The sequence below is a fragment of the Alternaria rosae genome (genome assembly GCF_020736505.1).
Source record: "Alternaria rosae strain MPI-PUGE-AT-0040 chromosome Unknown BKA58scaffold_2, whole genome shotgun sequence".
NCBI lineage: Eukaryota > Fungi > Ascomycota > Dothideomycetes > Pleosporales > Pleosporaceae > Alternaria > Alternaria rosae.
In genome coordinates, this window is record NW_025763571.1 from 4,635,598 (window position 1) to 4,654,512 (window position 18,915).

Genomic DNA, 18,915 nt, shown 5'->3' on the forward strand with positions numbered 1-18,915 from the left:
TTCATCATCTCTCTCCATCTACCTCCACGCCAATGTCTGCCTCGTCGATACACGCAGATGCCCCGCCGGCCGTGGTCCAGGACCCCGAGGGACTCCAATATGAAACGGGATCGCAGCTGGGCAAAGGCGGCTTCGCTATCTGCCATCGCGCAAAGCTGCTGGGCCATGAACACCTCGGTAGCTCTACCGTCGCTTTGAAGATTGTCAAATCCAAAATGGAGCCCCCCAAGCTGGCGCAAAAGGTACTGGAAGCTGGCGAGGAAGGCATGGCTGTTTGCTGACGCGCCGCAGTTTGTCACTGAACTACAGATCCACTCGAAGCTATCTCATCCCAACATCGTCGAGTTTTTCCGCGCCTTTTCTTTCGAATCAAGCACCTATGTTGTCCTGGAGCTATGCGAAAACGGTTCTCTTGCCGATGCGATCAAGAAGCGCAAATACTTCACCATGCCCGAGATCAGGCGGTTCATGATCCAGACGTGCGGCGCAATCAAATATCTCCACCAACGGAACATCGTACATCGCGATCTCAAGACAGGCAACCTCTTCCTCGACCGGGATATGAACGTCAAGGTCGGCGACTTCGGTCTTGCTGCACTACTGGTGTCACAGAGCGACTATGGGGCGATCCGTCGAACAACCATGTGCGGTACACCCAACTACCTTGCGCCGGAGGTCTTGGAGAAGACAGGAAAGGGCCATGACGAGAAGGTTGACCTGTGGGCTATCGGAATCATGATGTACACACTGGCAGTCGGAAGAGCGCCATTCCATGCAGCCAAGCGCGAAGACATCTACCGGAAGCTGAAGGCTCGTGAATACACCTGGCCGGACCTCGCCAAGTTCGCCAACGAGATCACCGACGATCTCCGCGACATCGTCTCGCTACTGTTGGTGCACGAAGACGAGCGACCGACCCCCGACCAGATCGTTGCGCACCCTTTCTTCAAATTGGGCTATATCCCATTGGAGCTGAGCAGCGAATGTACCTCGCGGGTTCCGAAATGGCCGAAGAACCGCCCACCTACAGCATCTACGATTAGGCGTGGATACACTGAGGAATGGTGGGCGCTTTGCAAGTCCTCATCGGTTGGCGAATACGAACAAGGAAAAGCATTTGGAACCTTCGGTCGCAGGACCAACAAGACAGTAGCAAGGGATTGTCAAAAGGAGATTGAAGCCGGCAAACAACCAAACATCCCGTTCTCCAAAGATGTCGTTTACGTACCTTTCCCTGCCCGCACGCAGTGGCCTCATCAAGCCCCGGGAGGGCTCAGTGAAATATCAGAAGAGAAGGAATCGTCGTCTGAAAGCCAAGCCCTCTCAGAAACTACCGGAAACGAGCGGACAAAGACTCGTCCATCTAGAGCCCCAAGAAGGGAACCACAGCCGATGCAGACATTGAAGGAGAACGTAGAGCCAGCCGAGGAGCCAGAGCCCGTGCACAGGATACTTGACAAACAGCCGACGCGGTTACGAGCAGCCCGTAAGATCTCGAACACTGGGCGTGTTACTGCGAACACGGCTTCCGCACCTGCTCCTCTACGCGTCCCTCGTGAGGCACGAACTTCGACGCGCGCACGAACGGCGAAGGAAACCGCAAAGGAAGCGCCAAAGACAACGTCAAACGGACTACCTGACCTCCCACCTCTAAGAGTCTCCCGGACTAGCGCTCGAGAGAGCGCAAAATCGGAGCCTGCGCCCAAAGAAACTTCGACGCGAAGTGCTCCCCGCTATCGGACCGTCAGCAATGACATGCCTGCGACTGATCCGGTGACTGTGTTGGCGCGCTTGATGACATTCCGCGACAACCTTGAACGAGCCCTCGACAAGAAGCCTACAAAGTCAAGGAGAGATCAGCCACCGCAATTACCATTTGTCGCAAAATGGGTAGACTACAGCCGTAGATACGGAGTGGGATACGTCCTCAACGATGGTAGCATCGGGACACTGCTCTCTGCAGAGGAGCAATACCCCGTCACGATCGCATTTGCCACGGACGGATACAACCACCTACGGAAGGCTGGAGGCAACCGAGAGCTTGCCAAAAGCGTTGCGCTCAACTACTACACGACCGTGAAGAAAGACCGGGGATTGTCGGAGATTGAAGTGCTTGAATCGCGACGCATTGAGGAGATTCGGACAGTTTGGCACAAGTTCGGAAAGTACATGTGCGCAACCTTTGGCGACGAAGAAAAGCCGCTTCGCAAAGATCCCCGCGTGAACTTTGTTCGCTTTTACCAACGCCTGGGTAACGTCGGGATCTGGGGTTTCGACGACGGCTCCTTCCAAGTAAGCGCTTTTGCCTTGATTCACAAAGCGCGTCTAACAGTATGTTTAGTTCAACTTCCCAGACCACACCAAACTTGTCTTGTCGTCAGACGCAGGTTACGGGCACTTCTTATGCCTTCCTCTAGATGCGACGTCTCTTCTCGAAGAGACTGGAAACGTGCCGTGGAAGCACGTGAAGGCCAGAGCACATCTTCGGGGTTCATTGCAACAGCTTCTGTACGGCTCAGCCGACAAGGAAGACAGTTACAAAGAGCTCACAGAAGGCAACCTCCTCCGCGCGAAGATCGAATTCATCTATGCTGTCGTGTCGGAATGGTGTCAAGAAGGCGGTCTGGGCTGCCTCGTAGACCCCAAGGTGTATTCCTGGGGCGGCCCGCAACTAGAAGAGTCCAAGCGGTTGGACTGGGCGAGCGTTGGGCGTTTTGGTGGTGATGTTTTCTCATGATGATTGAATGACGAGCTTGAAGCGACGGCGTTTTTGGGATCTGGGATATTCTTATTAGGGGTTTGGGCATTTCCACGGCGTCGCCTCTGCTACTGAGCAGTGCTGTTGTTCGAACACTCATTCACGACGGTTTGCATGTTGCTGGCGTTTTCTAGTAGCGATTAGTTTGAATGAGCATCCGGTCACGACCATCAAAACGTTGGTGCCTAATGCCTAAGTCTATGACACGTCACGAGAAATTATGCGTACGCGGCAGACTCGGGTCGTCCTTGTGTTAGGCCTTGACTGCGACACTTTGATGTGGAAACTGGGCCGAGCCTGGATGAGTTCGCAGCGGCGACGGTGAATGATGAAGTAGTATGAGAGCAGACGCTTTAGGAAGTAACGTCGTTATCATGCATGCCAGTCTGCTGTGTGGAGGCCGACATGAAATGGAGGTGAATGGAGATGACGAGGAAATTCCAGCCGCGGCGGCAGCTTGCGCGTACTTCGTACTTGAATAGCTGTGGCTGTGCAGGGACGATGGGGCGAGTACCCTCCGAAGCGCCCGATTCCATCCAGGGCTCTGACGTTGGCCGGTCTTGACAACCGCCGCATTGCAGCCATCTTTACACCCCTACACCCCCGAGCGACTGCTCTCTCCATACCGACTGTACCTGGCTTCGCCGTCCATTATTACCATATCCGCTGCTCCCTGAGATCCGCAGCATACGTACTACCCCACTGGCCGGCTCAAGCTACAGGTCCCAGCTCGACGTCGGGCACCAATCATGGTAAGATGCAGAAAGACTTCGAGGGAGGAACACAAGCTGATACATGTGACGTGTAGGGGAAAACCAACCGCGCCGCGCGCAAGGCCGGAGGCGGCGCCCAGCCAAAGGCCCAGTTCGCAACCAAAGCCGTCTTCGAAACCACAAAGAAGAAGGAAGTCGGTGTATCGGATCTCACCTTGATCAGCAAGGTTTCGAACGAGGCCATCAACGAGAACCTGAAGAAGCGATTCGAAAATGGCGAGATATACGTGCGTCGACCCACTTGCGCCAGCCCCGCGTCGCACACCCACGCAGCGATAGACTAGGACAGCGACTGACTATGGGCGCAGACATACATCGGCCACGTGCTGGTCTCCGTCAACCCGTTCCGCGACTGTATGTGACAGGATATGCGCCTTAGAGGGGGATGCTGACAAGCGGCAGTGGGTATATACACCGACCAAGTGCTGGAGAGTTACAAGGGCAAGAACAGGCTGGAGGTGCGGTGCATACCTGTCCACCGGTTTTCAGGGCTAATGAGGCATAGGTACCCCCTCACGTCTTCGCAATCGCCGAGTCCGCCTACTACAATATGAACGCATACAAGGAGAACCAATGTGTCATCATCTCCGGCGAATCAGGAGCAGGAAAGACAGAAGCCGCGAAGCGACTTATGCAGTACATCGCCAACGTCTCGGGGGGTAGCAATTCATCTATCCAGGAGATCAAGGACATGGTGCTGGCCACCAACCCGCTGCTCGAATCCTTTGGAAACGCGAAGACGCTGAGGAACAACAACTCGTCGCGGTTCGGCAAGTATCTCGAGATCCATTTCAATGCGCAAGGAGAGCCGGTGGGAGCAAACATCAACAACTACCTGCTCGAGAAGACCCGAGTGACGGGACAGATCGTGAACGAGCGCAACTTCCACATCTTCTACCAGTTCACAAAAGCCGCATCCTCACAATACAGAGGTACGCCCACTCTGACTACACATTAGACTCGCTCTGACATGCACAGAAATCTTTGGATTACAACAACCGCAAGCCTACCTCTACACGAGCAAATCGAAATGTTTCGACGTTCCGGGAATCGACGACCACGCCGAGTTCGACGATACACTGAACGCCATGAAGGTTATTGGATTACAACAAGCTGAGCAGGACAACATCTTCCGCATGCTTGCCGCCATTTTGTGGCTAGGAAATGTGTCGTTCCGCGAGGATGACTCAGGCAACGCAGCTATTGTCGACCAGTCGGTCGTAGATTTCGTAGCCTATCTCCTCGAAGTTGATGCATCGCATGTCAACAAAGCCCTTACCATTCGTGTTATGGAGACAAGCCGAGGAGGGCGACGAGGTTCCGTATACGACGTGCCTCTGAACTGCGCGCAAGCAGGCGCAGTCCGCGATGCGCTCTCCAAGGGAATTTACTTCAACCTCTTTGATTGGATTGTGGAGCGCGTCAACGTCTCTTTGAAGGCCCGAGGTGCGACCGCCCAGTCGATTGGTATCTTGGATATCTACGGCTTCGAAATCTTCGAAAAGAACAGCTTCGAGCAGTTGTGCATCAACTACGTCAACGAGAAGCTACAACAAATCTTCATCCAATTGACACTCAAGGCTGAACAAGAAGAGTACGAGCGCGAGCAGATCAAGTGGACGCCCATCAAGTACTTCGACAACAAGATTGTATGCGACTTGATTGAGGAGAAGCGTCCACCGGGTGTTTTCGCTGCCCTGAACGACGCTTGTGCGACAGCCCACGCCGATCCAACCGCCGCGGATCAAACATTTGTCCAGAGACTGAACGCTCTGTCGTCGAACCCCAATTTCACGCCTCGCCAGGGTCAGTTCGTCATCAAGCATTATGCTGGTGAGGTCTCTTATGCGATTGATGGCATGACCGATAAGAACAAGGATCAGTTGTTGAAAGACTTGCTAAACCTGCTCGGCCAGAGCAGCAACACCTTTGTGCATACGCTCTTCCCCCACCAGGTAGACCAGGACAACAGGCGGCGACCCCCGACGGCTGGAGATAAGATCAAAGCCTCTGCGAACGACCTGGTGACGACTCTGATGCAAGCTCGTCCGTCCTATATCCGTACCATCAAGCCCAACGAGAACAAATCGCCCAAAGAATTTACCGATGCCAACGTACTACATCAGGTCAAGTACCTGGGTCTGCAAGAAAACGTGCGCATTCGGAGAGCTGGGTTTGCATCCCGTCAGACCTTCGATAAGTTCGTAGAACGGTTTTTCTTGCTGTCACCAAAGTGCTCATATGCCGGAGAGTACACCTGGACCGGGGACTATGAGACGGGTGCTAAACAGATCTTGAAGGACACCAACATTCCAGCGGAGGAGTTCCAAATCGGTACAACGAAGGTCTTCATCAAGACACCTGAGACACTGTTCGCCTTGGAGACTATGCGAGACAAGTACTGGCACAACATGGCTATTCGCATTCAGCGCGCATGGAGAAACTATCTACGATACCGAGCAGAGTGTGCGACACGCATCCAGCGGTTCTGGCGCAAGCTCAATGGCGGCAAGGAATTCATCGAATGGCGCGACCAAGGTCACAAGATACTCGGAGGACGGAAAGAACGCAGAAGATACAGTTTGATCGGTTCCCGAAGATTCATGGGCGACTACCTTGGTATCGGAAACAAAGGTGGCACTGGTGAGGTCATGGCCCAAGCCGTTGGCATAGCTCCAAACGAAGAGGTGCCGTTCTCGTGCAGGGCCGAAGTGCTTGTATCGAAACTCGGCCGATCAAGTAAACCAGAAGCCCGCACGCTGATTCTAACAAAGAAAAACGTTTACCTGGTCAAGGTTGCCTCGATCAAAGGGCAAATCCAGATTTTGCCTGAGAGGATAATACCCGTTGGCGCCATCAAGATGATCAGTTGTTCAACACTCAAAGACGACTGGTTCTCGATCGGTGCTGGGTCACCAACAGAGCCTGATCCACTAGTGAACTGCGTATTCAAGACCGAGTTCTTCACTCAGCTGCATAACGTGCTACGAGGCGCGATGACACTCCAAATAGGCGAGACGTAAGTTCCACAATCGGCGTGCATCCGAAAATGGCTAACATACCTTAGCATCCAATATAACAAGAAGCCTGGCAAGCCAGCTCAGGTCAAGGTCATCAAAGATCCCGCAGTACCGAGGGATGACCAGTACAAGAGTGGCACCATCCATGTTGGGCCAGGAGAGCCAGCCAACTCCGTTTCCAAGCCCACGCCCAAAGGCAAGCAGATCGCCGCAAAGCCCATCACAAAGGGTAAGCTGTTGCGGCCCGGTGGTCCTGGCGGAGGTCCCTCGAAGCTCGCCTCTCGTCCAGCACAACCAAGAGCTGTACCCACGCCTGCCGCCGCGCAACCGAGACCTGTACCTCAGCCAGAAGTGTCGCAAGCCAGACCTGTTCCGGCGCCCGTCGCTGCCCTGTCGAACGGTGCAGGCTCTCATGCGCGTACCGCGTCAGCAGGCTCATCACGCACACCTCCTCCTCCACCCCCACCGCCGCCTGCGCCAGCTCAGCCGAAGGAGCCTCGATACAAGGCGCTATATGACTTTGCAGGTCAGAGCGCTGGAGAGTTGAGTCTAGGAAAGGATGAGATCATCCTGGTCACACAGAAGGAGGGCAATGGTACGTTCACTCTGATCCACCGCTAACATGCATACTAACAAAGCCTCAACAGGTTGGTGGCTAGCATCCCGTCTTGACAAATCCGCCTCCGGCTGGGCACCATCTGCATACCTTGAGGAAGTACGTGCAGCAGCACCTGCTCCACCCCCAGCACCACCCGCTCGCCCTGCAAACGGCAAGCCCAAGCCTCCGGCTCCGCCAGCCAAACGTCCTGCCGCCAGAAAAGCCGTCAACGGTGACTCCGGGCGGGATAGTGGGTACAGTGGTAGTGGGGGTAGCACAATGGAGAGCGCGAGAGACAGCAGTGGTAGTATCGCTGGTGGGTTAGCGGAGGCGCTTAGACAGCGTCAGGCTGCTATGCATGGAAGAAAGCAGGATGATTGGTAGATCCAAGCTAAATGCGTCCATTGAGGAAGCGTGTGAGGAGGTTGGAAGGCAACGTTGATGGAAGACCCCTTTTGGGTCAGTGGGTTAGCATTCGTATAGAAGAATTGGTCTTGAGCCATCTTTTTTGAAGTTTAGGTGCTGTGATTGTGACGAAAATGTGGAGAGATGTCTGTTCATGCGGAGACGAGAAGGTACTCCGAGATGCTGGCAGGTATGTCTAGTTCAAGTCAGTCGACAATATTTTTGGATTCTTCGAAATTCTTGTGTTTGAGTAAGAAGACATCAGGCACAGCTTTCATGGCGGCTTCTTCGGCTTTCCCAAACGGTGTGTTCATGCCAATCACATATAGCTCAAAAACCCAAAGACGCCACAGCACTCCACTATGCTTCCTGATGATACGCAGAAGCTGTTCACATGCTATTCCGGGAACATGGAGGTTGAGCGCTGCCTCGCCTGTTCAGAAAGCAGGATAAGCGGTGCGGATGTGACTTCCGAAGTCACTTGCCGCAGTGCCTTTCCAACACCAGCACAGCAGGAAGCAGTGCATCTCAACGATGTACTTACTGGTACCAGCACTTGGTCGCTGAATGACTCCATTGCGGTCGCAATCAAGTACCATAGTACCTTTTCATTTGCTATTCCTCCGACGATACTCCGATCAATTTGCTCACGTCAGGTGCTCAACGGCGTGGGGATATAGGGCTACGAGTTGACGCGCGAGCTAGCAGCCGGCCTGGAAAGTAGTGTCTTGATAGATTTGCGCATCCTCATCGAATTACGGATTCGCAGATGAAAACACGGTAAAGATAGCTAGACTTCGCAATGATCTTCACGTGTTTGAGATGCAATCGCAACATTGTGCACGTGCAGCGTTGGTGGGGCAAGGACTGACGAAGTCCAGATGTCTCCATTCCGACTTTCTGGTCTGGTCACTGCTTCCAACGTCCGATGATTTCGATGAACCACAATCAACGCTCGCTTGGCCCAGGCGGAGACTTCGTCAGCGTGATATGCAAGCCAGGATGCAGACGGTTCACTGGCCCGGGTTCCCGCTAACATACCCGCCTCTCGGGCCGCTACAACCTCATTGCGAGATTTCCCACCACTGATTGGTATGCAACCGCGCTGTATCATCCTTTGACTGCCTAATGTGCGCTTCGGAAGCTGCTCAACTGCCTTTTAGACTAGCTTCGGAGGTTCAGGTCCGCCATCACAGCTGTCCAACAAAGAGTAGGCGACGAATCAAGCTCCACGCTGCTTACCTCGAGAGACGAATGTCTCGCTGCGCGGCGTAGACTTGCATGTCTAGTCTACGTGTCACCTGTTCCTTCAACCTGCTTGCGCGGGATGTCTGGCTCTTACTTGCTCAGAAGACTGCAACGTGGTGGGGATCAAAGGATCGCTATCGTACCCTTCGCGTTACTCTCGGATTTCGCCACAAGAAGCCGTTGCAACGGATCTAGATTGAGATCACACATGAGCCTCCCTCCTGTCGACAGATCGAGACGGGCGCGTTAACTTCGGTTGATTGCCCCCGCCGACCAATAATACTTACCTTGTAGATCTGAGACGACGTGCCTGCGAGCCGTGACTAGGACAAGGCTTGTTTCCAATAGATCCGGTACTCGAGCGTTTTCCCTGGGTCCATGCGTCAAGAGACAGTCGCATCCAGCGCTGCGCAAGTACTAAAGGATGATAATCTACTTCAATTGACTGCCTCTGAATCTGCTATTTCTTCAGCTTGTCCTCCCTCTCTCGTTTGCACCGTCGTTCAACTCCTCGCTCCTTACCGCGCCGGTTACAGTGGCAAGAAGACGCGGCAATTCGCTCGAGGACTCCGCCTTATCGAATGATTAATTCTGGTTGATCTGCAATGGCTACCATCAACCTTGGAAACGCTAGTCCGACGGAAGATATCAAACAGCACGACATAAAGCATGCGGCTATCCACATCCAACCGGTCACTCTCGATACACCTACGTTAACGCCTGCTGCAACTCCAGAGGAAACTTCACCGGCAGACGAAACGATGGCGGGCAAGAAGATCTTCTCGATGGAGCGGCCGGACGACAAGGCGAGAGAACTTGCGGCGAAGCTGACTCTAGAAGAACAGGTATGTTCACTTTTACTTCTTTGGCAGATGTCTCAAACTTCGACGTTCTATACGGTCATGTCAAATGCTTGAGGCAGAAATTGGTGTCGACTTCTATCCTCCAGGTCTTTCTGGTAGGGATACGAGTCATTCCTAGCCGCGATCCCTTATCCCACCCGTCTTTTTGAGCAGAAGGTCTAGAAGGATTGGTTCTCGAAAGTCGTAATCAGAATGAATGGCTTTCCTGTTCGCTTAGAATCCCACCTGACCTCGTTAATCTATTTGAAAGCCGAAGCAGCCTTGAGCGGAGCCGGGCTGACCATTCCAGATCTCACTACTTGCAGGAGCGGACTTCTGGCGGACTGTAGCCATACCCGAAAAGGGTATACCGTCAATCAAGACATCAGATGGACCCAATGGCGCTCGCGGAGAGTTCTTCACTAACGGCACACCTGTACGTACTCCGGCTTGGCACTGCTTGTCTCACGCTGACGAAGCTAGGCCGCTTTATTCCCCTGCGGTATATCCATGGCTTCCACGTGGAACTTGGACATGATTGAGGAGATCGGTCGCCACCTCGGAGAGGAAGCAAAGGCTCGTGGAGCTCACGTGCTGCTTGCGCCTACCGTGTGCATGCACCGGTCGCCTCTTGGTGGTCGCAACTTTGAGTCGTATTCGGAAGATCCTTTCCTTACTGGAAAGCTTGCTGCATCGTATGTTCGCGGTCTTCAGAGCAAGGGCGTTGCGGCTACGATCAAGCACTTTCTTGGAAACGAGCAAGAAACTGAGCGGCAAGCGTACGATGCTATCATTGCTGAACGGCCATTGCGTGAGATCTATCTGAAGCCCTTCGAGATAGCTGTTCGAGATGCATCACCCTGGGCGCTCATGAGCGCTTACAATATGATCAATGGTATTCATGCGGATGAGTATGAGCACTCAATCAAGGAGATTCTTCGAGGCGAGTGGAAGTGGAACGGAGCCATTATTTCCGACTGGACGGGCACATATGCAACTGCACCATCAATTAAAGCTGGTGTTGATGTTGAGATGCCCGGGCCATCCAAATGGCGCAAGATCGATCAAGTGAAGGAATGCCTAGAGAAGGGCGAGCTAACCCGTGTCGATATCGAGGAATCCGCCGCCAGAGTACTCTACCTTGTCGATCGTGTCAAGGGGCTGAACAACATGACACCCGAGGAGCCGGAGCAGTCGATCGACAACGTGGAGACACGGAACCTGATTCTCCAGGCTGGTATTGAAGGATTGACGCTTTTGAAGAACGAAAACAGCGTGCTCCCCATCAAGAATGCCAAGAAGATTGCGATGATTGGACCAAATGTCAAGCGAGCCATCGCCAGTGGAGGAGGAAGCGCAGGTCTTAACCCCTACTACAACGTCACACCTTGGCAAGGCCTTCAAAATCGATTCGACGGCGAGATCACATTTGCCCAAGGCTGCGATAGCTCGAAATGGCTACCGCTTGCTTCACCATACTGCCACTCCAATGGCGAGACCGGTGTTCGGTTAGAATACTACAAGGGCGACAGGTTCAAGGGTGAACCGGCAGTCGTTCAACATAAGGTCAGCACAGATCTGTGGCTATGGGACTCTGCGCCAATGGAACTCCTTCCAGACTTCTCCTTCAAGGTTAAGACTACACTCACACCGAAGACGACCGGAAACCACAGCTTCAGCTTTGCGTCAGTCGGACCAGGACGCATGTACATCAACGGCGACATTTTTATTGACAATTGGGACTGGATACAGGAGGGCGAGGCTATGTTCTCCGCTTCAGAAGATGTACTAAAGTCGATCCGTCTCGAAGAGGGCAAGCCTGTGGAGATTCTGATTGAGAGCACCAACGAAGTCCGACCCGCGTCCAAGGTTTCTGTTATAGGCCGTCGCCACGACTACGGTGGCTGCCGAATCGGCTACCAGGAAGAGGACAAGATTGATCGTCTACAAGAAGCAGCGGATGCAGCGCGTGATGCTGATGTGGCTGTAGTAGTCGTTGGATTGGACGCCGAGTGGGAGTCGGAAGGATACGACAGGCAAACAATGGATCTCCCGAAGAACGGCTCGCAGGATCGTCTGATCGAAGCTGTTCTAGCTGCCAACCCTCGCACCGTCATCGTCAACCAATCTGGAACACCGATTACCATGCCATGGGTACAGAAGGCCCCAGCAATTCTCCAGGCATGGTACCAAGGTCAGGAAGCTGGAAATGCTCTTGCTGATGTGCTGCTCGGCAACAGCAGTCCCAGCGGGAAATTGCCAACGACTTTCCCGGTGCGCATCGAAGATAACCCTGCGTACCACAACTGGCCTGGCGAGAACTTGAAGACTGTGTACGGCGAGGGCATCTACGTGGGCTACAGGCATTACGAGCGCTCCAAGATTGCACCGCTCTTTGCATTCGGCCACGGTCTTACATACACCACATTCGAATACGGAACACCAAACGCTAGCAGCACCGTGCTCTCTGAGGACGGAAAGATCATCATCACTGTACCAGTCACGAACACGGGTTCATTTGCGGCGCACGAGATTGTTCAGGCATACGTCAAAGACGTCAAATCGACGCTCCCTCGCCCCGAGAAGGAACTCCAAGCGTTCGGCAAGGTCTTCTTGCAACCTGGTGAGACGAAGGATGTAGTCTTGACGCTGAACAAGTACTCCGTGGGATACTTTGACACGAACCTCGGTCAGACAGGTGCCTGGATTGCAGAGGAGGGCGCGTTTGAGGTATTGATTGGCGCCAGCAGCGCTGATATCAGGTAAGTCCGCCGCTTGGTTGATTCAATCAAGCGAAGAATTACTAACGCATCATTCAGGTCGAGACTCAGCTTTGAGGTCAGTGAGAGTTTCCAATGGATCTTCTGATGAAGGATGGAGCGGAGCGTGAAGGAAGTGGACAACGAGCATCACGAGTCTTCTTATGTTGGTTGTTTTGAGGCGTTTGTGGTAGGGATGGGTGAGCGGGATTGAGTTGACTTTCCATCGAAGTCATGTGCAGTGAATACATATTTTCGTGCTTCAGCTTGGAAAAGACGCGTGAGCGATTGGCATAGGTTTGAGTGAAAACATACCACACCCAACGAAGGTGACAGTGGTTTCGGCATGCGGCATCTCACATAAGGCTGACGGCCGAGTGGCTCGGCTAGATGACGCGCTGATTTTCTGCCACCCACCGCCTTTCGGGCCTACAGTTGTACCGATATTCAGTGGTCCCTGACAGAGAACCTTGGTCGATAGCGAAGGCATCATCACCAGCCTGCCCATTCGCTATTGTCCTTTTTGACTCGTTCGAGCCTGTCGCATACATCTCTACCGCTGTCCCGTCTTCTGTCGACGCCCGAATCGCGCGACTTGGGCCCCCGTGCCAGCTCCAGCCGCGCTTTTGCTCCTGATCAACAGCGGGCGACCGAGTTCCAGTTGCGAACCACACAACACCCAACAAACCCCTCTCCAAGGAACGAGCCTCCCATGAGCTCCAGCAGAGTCTGATCCGCTCAACACACGAGAACGCGACTATCGACCTGGTCCCCTAAGCTCCCTTATCGCCGGCACGCCTGGTAACGCCGAGGACATGAATCCAGCGCATCGCGACGGGTGGCCGCCTGCACAAGCGGCCGCAGCTGGACAGGGCCAGCAGCAAACAGAACAGGGTCAAGGCCAGGCGCCACGGCCTCTGGGTCCCTATGGGTGCGTACTCGCCTCCTACACACTGCCCACAGCAGACCGACACAATGAGCGAAGACGCCTGCGAGCTCCTTTTCTCACCACCCTTCGATTGGATTCACGCTGACTCTGAGACCGATGATAGACCAAACAGCGCGACGCCTCAGGGCCCCTCACATGCGTCACCCGCCCAGGGTCCGGGACCAGTACTCCCTCCACCATCTGGTACGTAGCAAAGGCGGAGGACGCGCCTGTTCGCATTGCTAACCTCATCACAGCTGGCGGCTATTACTCGTCAAACGCCGCGACAGCCCACAACCAGAACCTCCCCACACTTCCCGGGCTGACGGCGCAACCTCAGCACTCCTCGCCCCACATGTCCGCCCAGCGACCGCCATCGTCAGACGCGGGAGCGCAAGCTCACCAAGGCCCGCAAGCCCCTCCGTACTCGTTACCGGGCATCTCGCAAACCCTACAGCAACAGCAACAGCACATGCCGACTTCGGAGCAAGCCAACGCCGACAGAGAGCGCGAGATGCGCGATCGCGAAAACAGAGACAGAGAGATGGAGTCGCATGCCATGCACCAGCAGGAAGATATCGTCAAGCGCGAGGCAGAGCAGCGAGACCGCGACCTGCACGAGCGACAGCAGCGGGAGCACGCTGCGCACCAGAACCACTCTGGGCCGATCCAAATACACCAGCCAGTGGCAGTCGCACCATCGACGCGAACTATCCACGGCCCGAACGGTCTGCTCGGCCAATCTGGACCCATGAACGGACCAAACCCACTTGCGCCGCCCATGGGTGGCCCCAACGCAGGCCCCATGTATGGAAATGCGCCTGCGCAGCATGAGCAGACTACACCGCGTATGCAGCACGCCGTGCAGGCACCTACCCAGGCCCAGATGTTGATGCCTTTTGCTGGCCCTCCAGGATCCATGGCTATGGGCCAGGGACAGCAGCCGATCCTCAACGACGCCTTGAGCTATCTCGACCAGGTCAAGGTCCAGTTCGCCGACCACCCCGACGTGTACAACCGCTTCCTCGACATTATGAAGGACTTCAAGAGTGGTGCTATTGATACCCCAGGCGTCATCGAGAGGGTTTCGACACTGTTTGCGGGCAATCCGGCCTTGATCCAGGGCTTCAACACATTTCTGCCACCCGGCTACAAGATCGAGTGTGGCACCAACGGTGATCCAAACGCTATCAGGGTAACCACGCCCATGGGCACTATGGTGTCCACTATGCCCGCTCCGAGGCCGCTTTCTCCGCCTCGCAGCGGTGCTGTCAACGGCAACAACGGCCCGCAACACGAGAGCACTTACTACGAGACTGCTCAAGGACGCCCATGGCCTCAGCAACAGAGGGCCCAAGGCCCTGAGGGTCAAGAATCGATGTTTTCGCCCAATAATCGTACTCTCGGAGGGCCTTTGTATGGGCCACAAGGACAGCAGGGCCCAGCACCGCATTCGCCAGAGGTTACGTCGCGTCCTCATCCTGACCCTGCTGGAGCTGCAGCGCTAGCCCACCAACAAGAGCAGAGAGGCGTTTCGCAGTTACAGAACGCAGTATCTGCAGCTACTGGCCGCTCAATGATGTCACCTAGCGTTGATCCGGGTGCCTCGTTACAAGGACAGGCCATGAACGGTGCTGCTCAGCTCCCACAGATGGGTGGGCAAGCAGCCGAGAAGAGAGGGCCCGTAGAGTTCAACCATGCAATCAGCTACGTGAACAAGATCAAGGTAACATCCTTCACTTTGAGGTTGAGGACCAGAACGCTAACAGTACCCTAGAATCGATTCGCAGCTCACCCAGACATCTACAAAAACTTCCTGGAGATACTCCAGACGTATCAGCGAGAGTCGAAGCCCATTCAGGACGTATACGCCCAAGTCACCCACCTGTTTGGTGGCGCGCCAGATCTCCTCGAGGATTTCAAGCAGTTCCTTCCGGAATCCGCTGCTCAACATAGAGCACAACAGCAGGCTGCCAAGAACGCCGCAGAGGACGCAGTCATGCTCAGCAATGTTCGGGGTGAATCAGGATACGGAGCCGCCGCGAACCAACAAACGCCCGGACGCGCCGATACATCTCGATTGCCTCCGATGGGCAACTTCGCACCTACACCTACAGCGAACCGCGACAACAAGAGGAAGCGCGAGCGACAAGGACCTGTGGCTGCGCCCATGCCCGCGCCCATGTCACAAGAACTGCCAACCTCCAACGTTCGGGGCGGATACAACCAGGGCAATGTCAACAAGGTACGTACATCATTCTACACTATAACGGGCAGGGTTAGGTCACGTTGTTTTTCTTTATAGAGGCACGTGCATCTCCATGGCTCTCTGTCCCAACCCTTTCAATTCTTTTCTTTGGTCGCATTCTATTCCCATTTCAACCCCACCAAATCGCAAACATTGTCATCAAGACTGTCATCACTATGTTTGATGGTGGGGTACTGTTTAGCTCTCTTCGCACCAGAGATGAAAATGGGTCTTCCTTTGAATGCAATCGAGGACCACAAAGTATCATCCACTAACATGTTGAAGCGCGCAAAGACCGGACATGGCGCAAAGCAGGCAATTCCCGATGGGCCGCCAGTATCACCCACTCTGACTCCTGCGCTGCCTGAGCCAATGCCACCGACGACCACCACAACACCCAGCCAGGATGAGCTTGCTTTCTTTGACCGGGTTAAGAAGTTCATTGGAAACAAGAATACGATGAATGAGTTCTTGAAGCTCTGCAACCTTTACTCGCAAGACTTGATCGATAAGCAGTTACTACTGTATCGCGCCGGGTCTTTCATCGGCGGAAATCAGGAACTCTATGCTTGGTTCAAGAAATTCATGGGCGAGGACGAAGAGCAGCAAAAGTCCCGCCCCAAGACTGTCAACTCGCGTGTCTCGTTATCGAACTGCCGGAGCCTTGGTCCTAGCTATCGCTTGCTGCCAAGGCGCGAACGAGAACGCGTGTGTAGTGGACGCGACGAACTCTGCAGATCGGTTCTGAACGATGAGTGGGCATCCCACCCGACCTGGGCTTCCGAGGACTCTGGTTTCGTCGCCCATCGTAAGAACACTTTCGAGGAGGGCTTACACAGAATCGAGGAAGAGCGTCATGACTATGACTTCAACATCGAGGCCTGCAGCCGCACGATCCAACAGTTGGAGCCTATTGCCAATCAGTTGCTCACGATGAAGCCGGAGGACAGACAGGGATTCACATTGCCGCCTGGACTTGGTGGACAGAGCGAGACGATTTACAAGCGTGTCATTATGAAGATCTATGGCCGTGACAGAGGAAAGGACGTGATTAAGGAACTGTTCCAAATGCCCTGGAGCGTTGTTCCCGTACTTCTCCACCGCTTGAAGACCAAACTCGAGGATTGGAAGGCCGCTCAGCGTGAATGGGAAAAGGTCTGGCGCGATCAGACCCAGAAGATCTTCTGGAAGTCGCTGGATCACCAGAGCATCACCGTCAAGCAGGCCGACAAGCGACAGTTCCAGCCCAAGTCCCTCACGAACGAGATCCAGGTCAGATACGAAGAGCAGAAGCGCCTCCAGCAGATCCAAGAGATATCGCAGCCAGACTACCAGTTTGCCTTCTCCTTCCGGGATGAGGAAGTACTCTTCGACGTGGCTCGATTGATGCTCACTTTTGCGGACAACAACAACAGTGCCGACTTTGCAAAGGTTGTACCTTTTATCAAAGAATTTGTTCCTCTTTTCTTCGGTATCGATTCTGCCAAGTTCGAGCAGCGGGTACAGACCTCACCGCGCGATACGCCCAATGATTCCGGCGAGGATACGCCCTCTCCAGATGATGATGTCTCCCAACGGTCGCAGAAAGTGAAGAAGGGGGACCTCCGCCGCAACGTTCTTGATCCCAACAACAAGTCGCGGAAGGACAAGGAAGACAGTGTTGCGTCGGCGAGCCGGGACAGTACTCCCGATGCATCCGCTATGGACGAGGAGGCTGCTGGTGACAGCTCAAACTCCAATCCTCGCGCAGATCGGCCAGAGAGGCAATGGGTAGAATACACCGATGCTCCCACGCCTTTCGGCGACAGAGAGTTCGAGCACGAAGAGCCCTACCAACGCGTAGAGTACAACATGTACTCCAACGCTTCCATCTACTGCTTCTTCCGCATGTTTGTCATGCTCTACGAGAGGCTGTTGAAGCTCAAGGATAGCGAAGAGGAGGTACGAGAAGTCATCGCGCGGGCCAAGGAGCCAAAGGCAGCGCAGAAGCTCAAGATGCTCGACAAGCAGCCCGACGACTTCTTCAAGGACACATCGCCATCAGCGAACTACTACCAGCAGCTTCTCGAAATGTTCCAAGATCAAATCTCTGGCGAAGTAGAGATGAACTTTATCGAGGAGACACTACGAAGGTACTACCTGCAGATTGGGTGGCAGCTGTACTCATTCGACAGGCTCCTGAGCTCGCTTGTTCGGTTCGCGCTTGCTGTCGTGAGCCATGATAACAAGGATAAGAGCCTTGATATCTACAACCTCTTCAGGAAGGATCGCGTCAACGATACCACAACTCACAAGAACGAAATTAGCTATCGCAAGGCTGTCGAGAAGTTCGCCAAGGACGCTGACACCTACCGCATCACTTACGTAAGTCGAGATAACGTGTTTGCCGATGATCATGTACTGACCTTGCTACAGAATCCTACCAAGATGGAAGCGCACGTCCGTCTTTTCAAGAAGGATGACCCGACCTTTGAGTTCAACACGCTCGACCGGATTAAGCGCTGGCGAGCATACGTCGCCTCGTACATGGCTGTGGAACCCACCGAAGAAGTCGACCTCTCCCGTGTCAACTACCCGTACCTCAAGAAGCGTCTCGCTCGAGCCGAAGATCTCACCGAGGAAGAACGATTCGACCACGTCAAGCACAGCGACAAAATCACAGTCTCAATCAGCCCCGCCGCTTACGTAATGACCTTCATCAACAGCGAACCCTTCGGCACGGGTGGCGTCCAGTACTTCCTGCAACCAGACGCCGTGCGCGCGGGTCTCAGCGAGGCCGTTCCCAAGCCGGCTGAAGAGTACAAGAAGCTCAACGACGAGCGAAGAGAAAGGGTTCAAGAGATTCTCGTCAGGAACAACACCTGGATGAAGGACCTCAGCCGGGACGATGTAGACGCCAAGAAGACAGCGTTCAAGAAGGATCTCGAAGAGCCCAGGAAGGTGGCTGATAATGAAGATGTGGACATGGACGGCGCAGACAGTCTCGACTAAGCGCTTTATCCTTCAGTTTGCAAAGAGCAGGCGGTTGGGTGGTTGGCAACGCAAGTTCTTGCGTCTCTGGCGTTCTTTTGTGTGATGTGCTGGGGCTTGGATGCCAGAATGCGAATGGACGAAAAGGCCTGATTCTCTACGGATTCATTCTGGCCTCCATTTCAACTTTGCGCGTCTACGCGTTTGGAAGGGTGGCTGGGTGGGCGGTAAGTGCAGCATAAGGCGTGCCTTTGCACAGCACGACTATGGGGGTTTTTCTTCTCTCTCCCCCCTGTCTCTCTCCGAGATGGGCGCTGGCGGCGTTTATTAAGGATACGATAACCCGACTCGACTCTTTGTTCCCAT

The 18,915-nt window shown here is 54.2% G+C and overlaps 3 protein-coding genes across 3 annotated transcripts; all 3 read left to right on the top strand.

The window, feature by feature from the left end:
- Nucleotides 1-32: 32 nt before the first annotated feature.
- Nucleotides 33-7,533, top strand: BKA58DRAFT_436875 (P-loop containing nucleoside triphosphate hydrolase protein; the record flags this gene model as incomplete). The annotated part of the gene is made up of 10 exons (XM_046173443.1): nt 33-242; nt 292-2,292; nt 2,342-2,704; nt 3,567-3,758; nt 3,840-3,885; nt 3,934-3,989; nt 4,037-4,463; nt 4,510-6,550; nt 6,599-7,146; nt 7,199-7,533. The coding sequence occupies 10 exons, from the start codon at nt 33-35 to the stop codon at nt 7,531-7,533; spliced, it is 6,219 nt and encodes a 2,072-aa protein (XP_046030011.1).
- Nucleotides 7,534-9,230: 1,697 nt separating this feature from the next.
- BKA58DRAFT_111204 (glycoside hydrolase superfamily) lies at nt 9,231-12,539 on the top strand. Its single transcript, XM_046163930.1, has 4 exons — nt 9,231-9,647; nt 9,955-10,080; nt 10,128-12,406; nt 12,464-12,539. The coding sequence occupies exons 1-4, from the start codon at nt 9,408-9,410 to the stop codon at nt 12,510-12,512; spliced, it is 2,694 nt and encodes an 897-aa protein (XP_046030012.1). The 5' UTR covers nt 9,231-9,407; the 3' UTR covers nt 12,513-12,539.
- A 590-nt stretch (nt 12,540-13,129) lies between these two features.
- On the top strand, nt 13,130-18,693 carry BKA58DRAFT_111310 (uncharacterized protein). The gene is made up of 6 exons (XM_046163931.1): nt 13,130-13,334; nt 13,456-13,535; nt 13,589-15,057; nt 15,109-15,576; nt 15,865-17,943; nt 17,995-18,693. Exons 1-6 carry the CDS (start codon nt 13,219-13,221, stop codon nt 18,568-18,570), a joined length of 4,788 nt encoding a protein of 1,595 aa, XP_046030013.1. The 5' UTR covers nt 13,130-13,218; the 3' UTR covers nt 18,571-18,693.
- The last annotated feature ends 222 nt before the right edge of the window (nt 18,694-18,915 follow it).

What these genes read in the sequence shown, in the direction of transcription:
- BKA58DRAFT_111204 (XM_046163930.1), top strand. Translation starts at nt 9,408, where the DNA reads ATGGCTACCATCAACCTTGGAAACGCTAGTCCGACGGAAGATATCAAA. An exon ending in TCTTCACTAACGGCACACCT is followed by an intron (nt 10,081 to 10,127) that starts GTACGTACTCCG and finishes TGACGAAGCTAG; the next exon opens with GCCGCTTTATTCCCCTGCGG. An exon ending in GCCAGCAGCGCTGATATCAG is followed by an intron (nt 12,407 to 12,463) that starts GTAAGTCCGCCG and finishes CGCATCATTCAG; the next exon opens with GTCGAGACTCAGCTTTGAGG.
- BKA58DRAFT_111310 (XM_046163931.1), top strand. Translation starts at nt 13,219, where the DNA reads ATGAATCCAGCGCATCGCGACGGGTGGCCGCCTGCACAAGCGGCCGCA. An exon ending in AGTACTCCCTCCACCATCTG is followed by an intron (nt 13,536 to 13,588) that starts GTACGTAGCAAA and finishes ACCTCATCACAG; the next exon opens with CTGGCGGCTATTACTCGTCA. An exon ending in ACACCTACCGCATCACTTAC is followed by an intron (nt 17,944 to 17,994) that starts GTAAGTCGAGAT and finishes ACCTTGCTACAG; the next exon opens with AATCCTACCAAGATGGAAGC.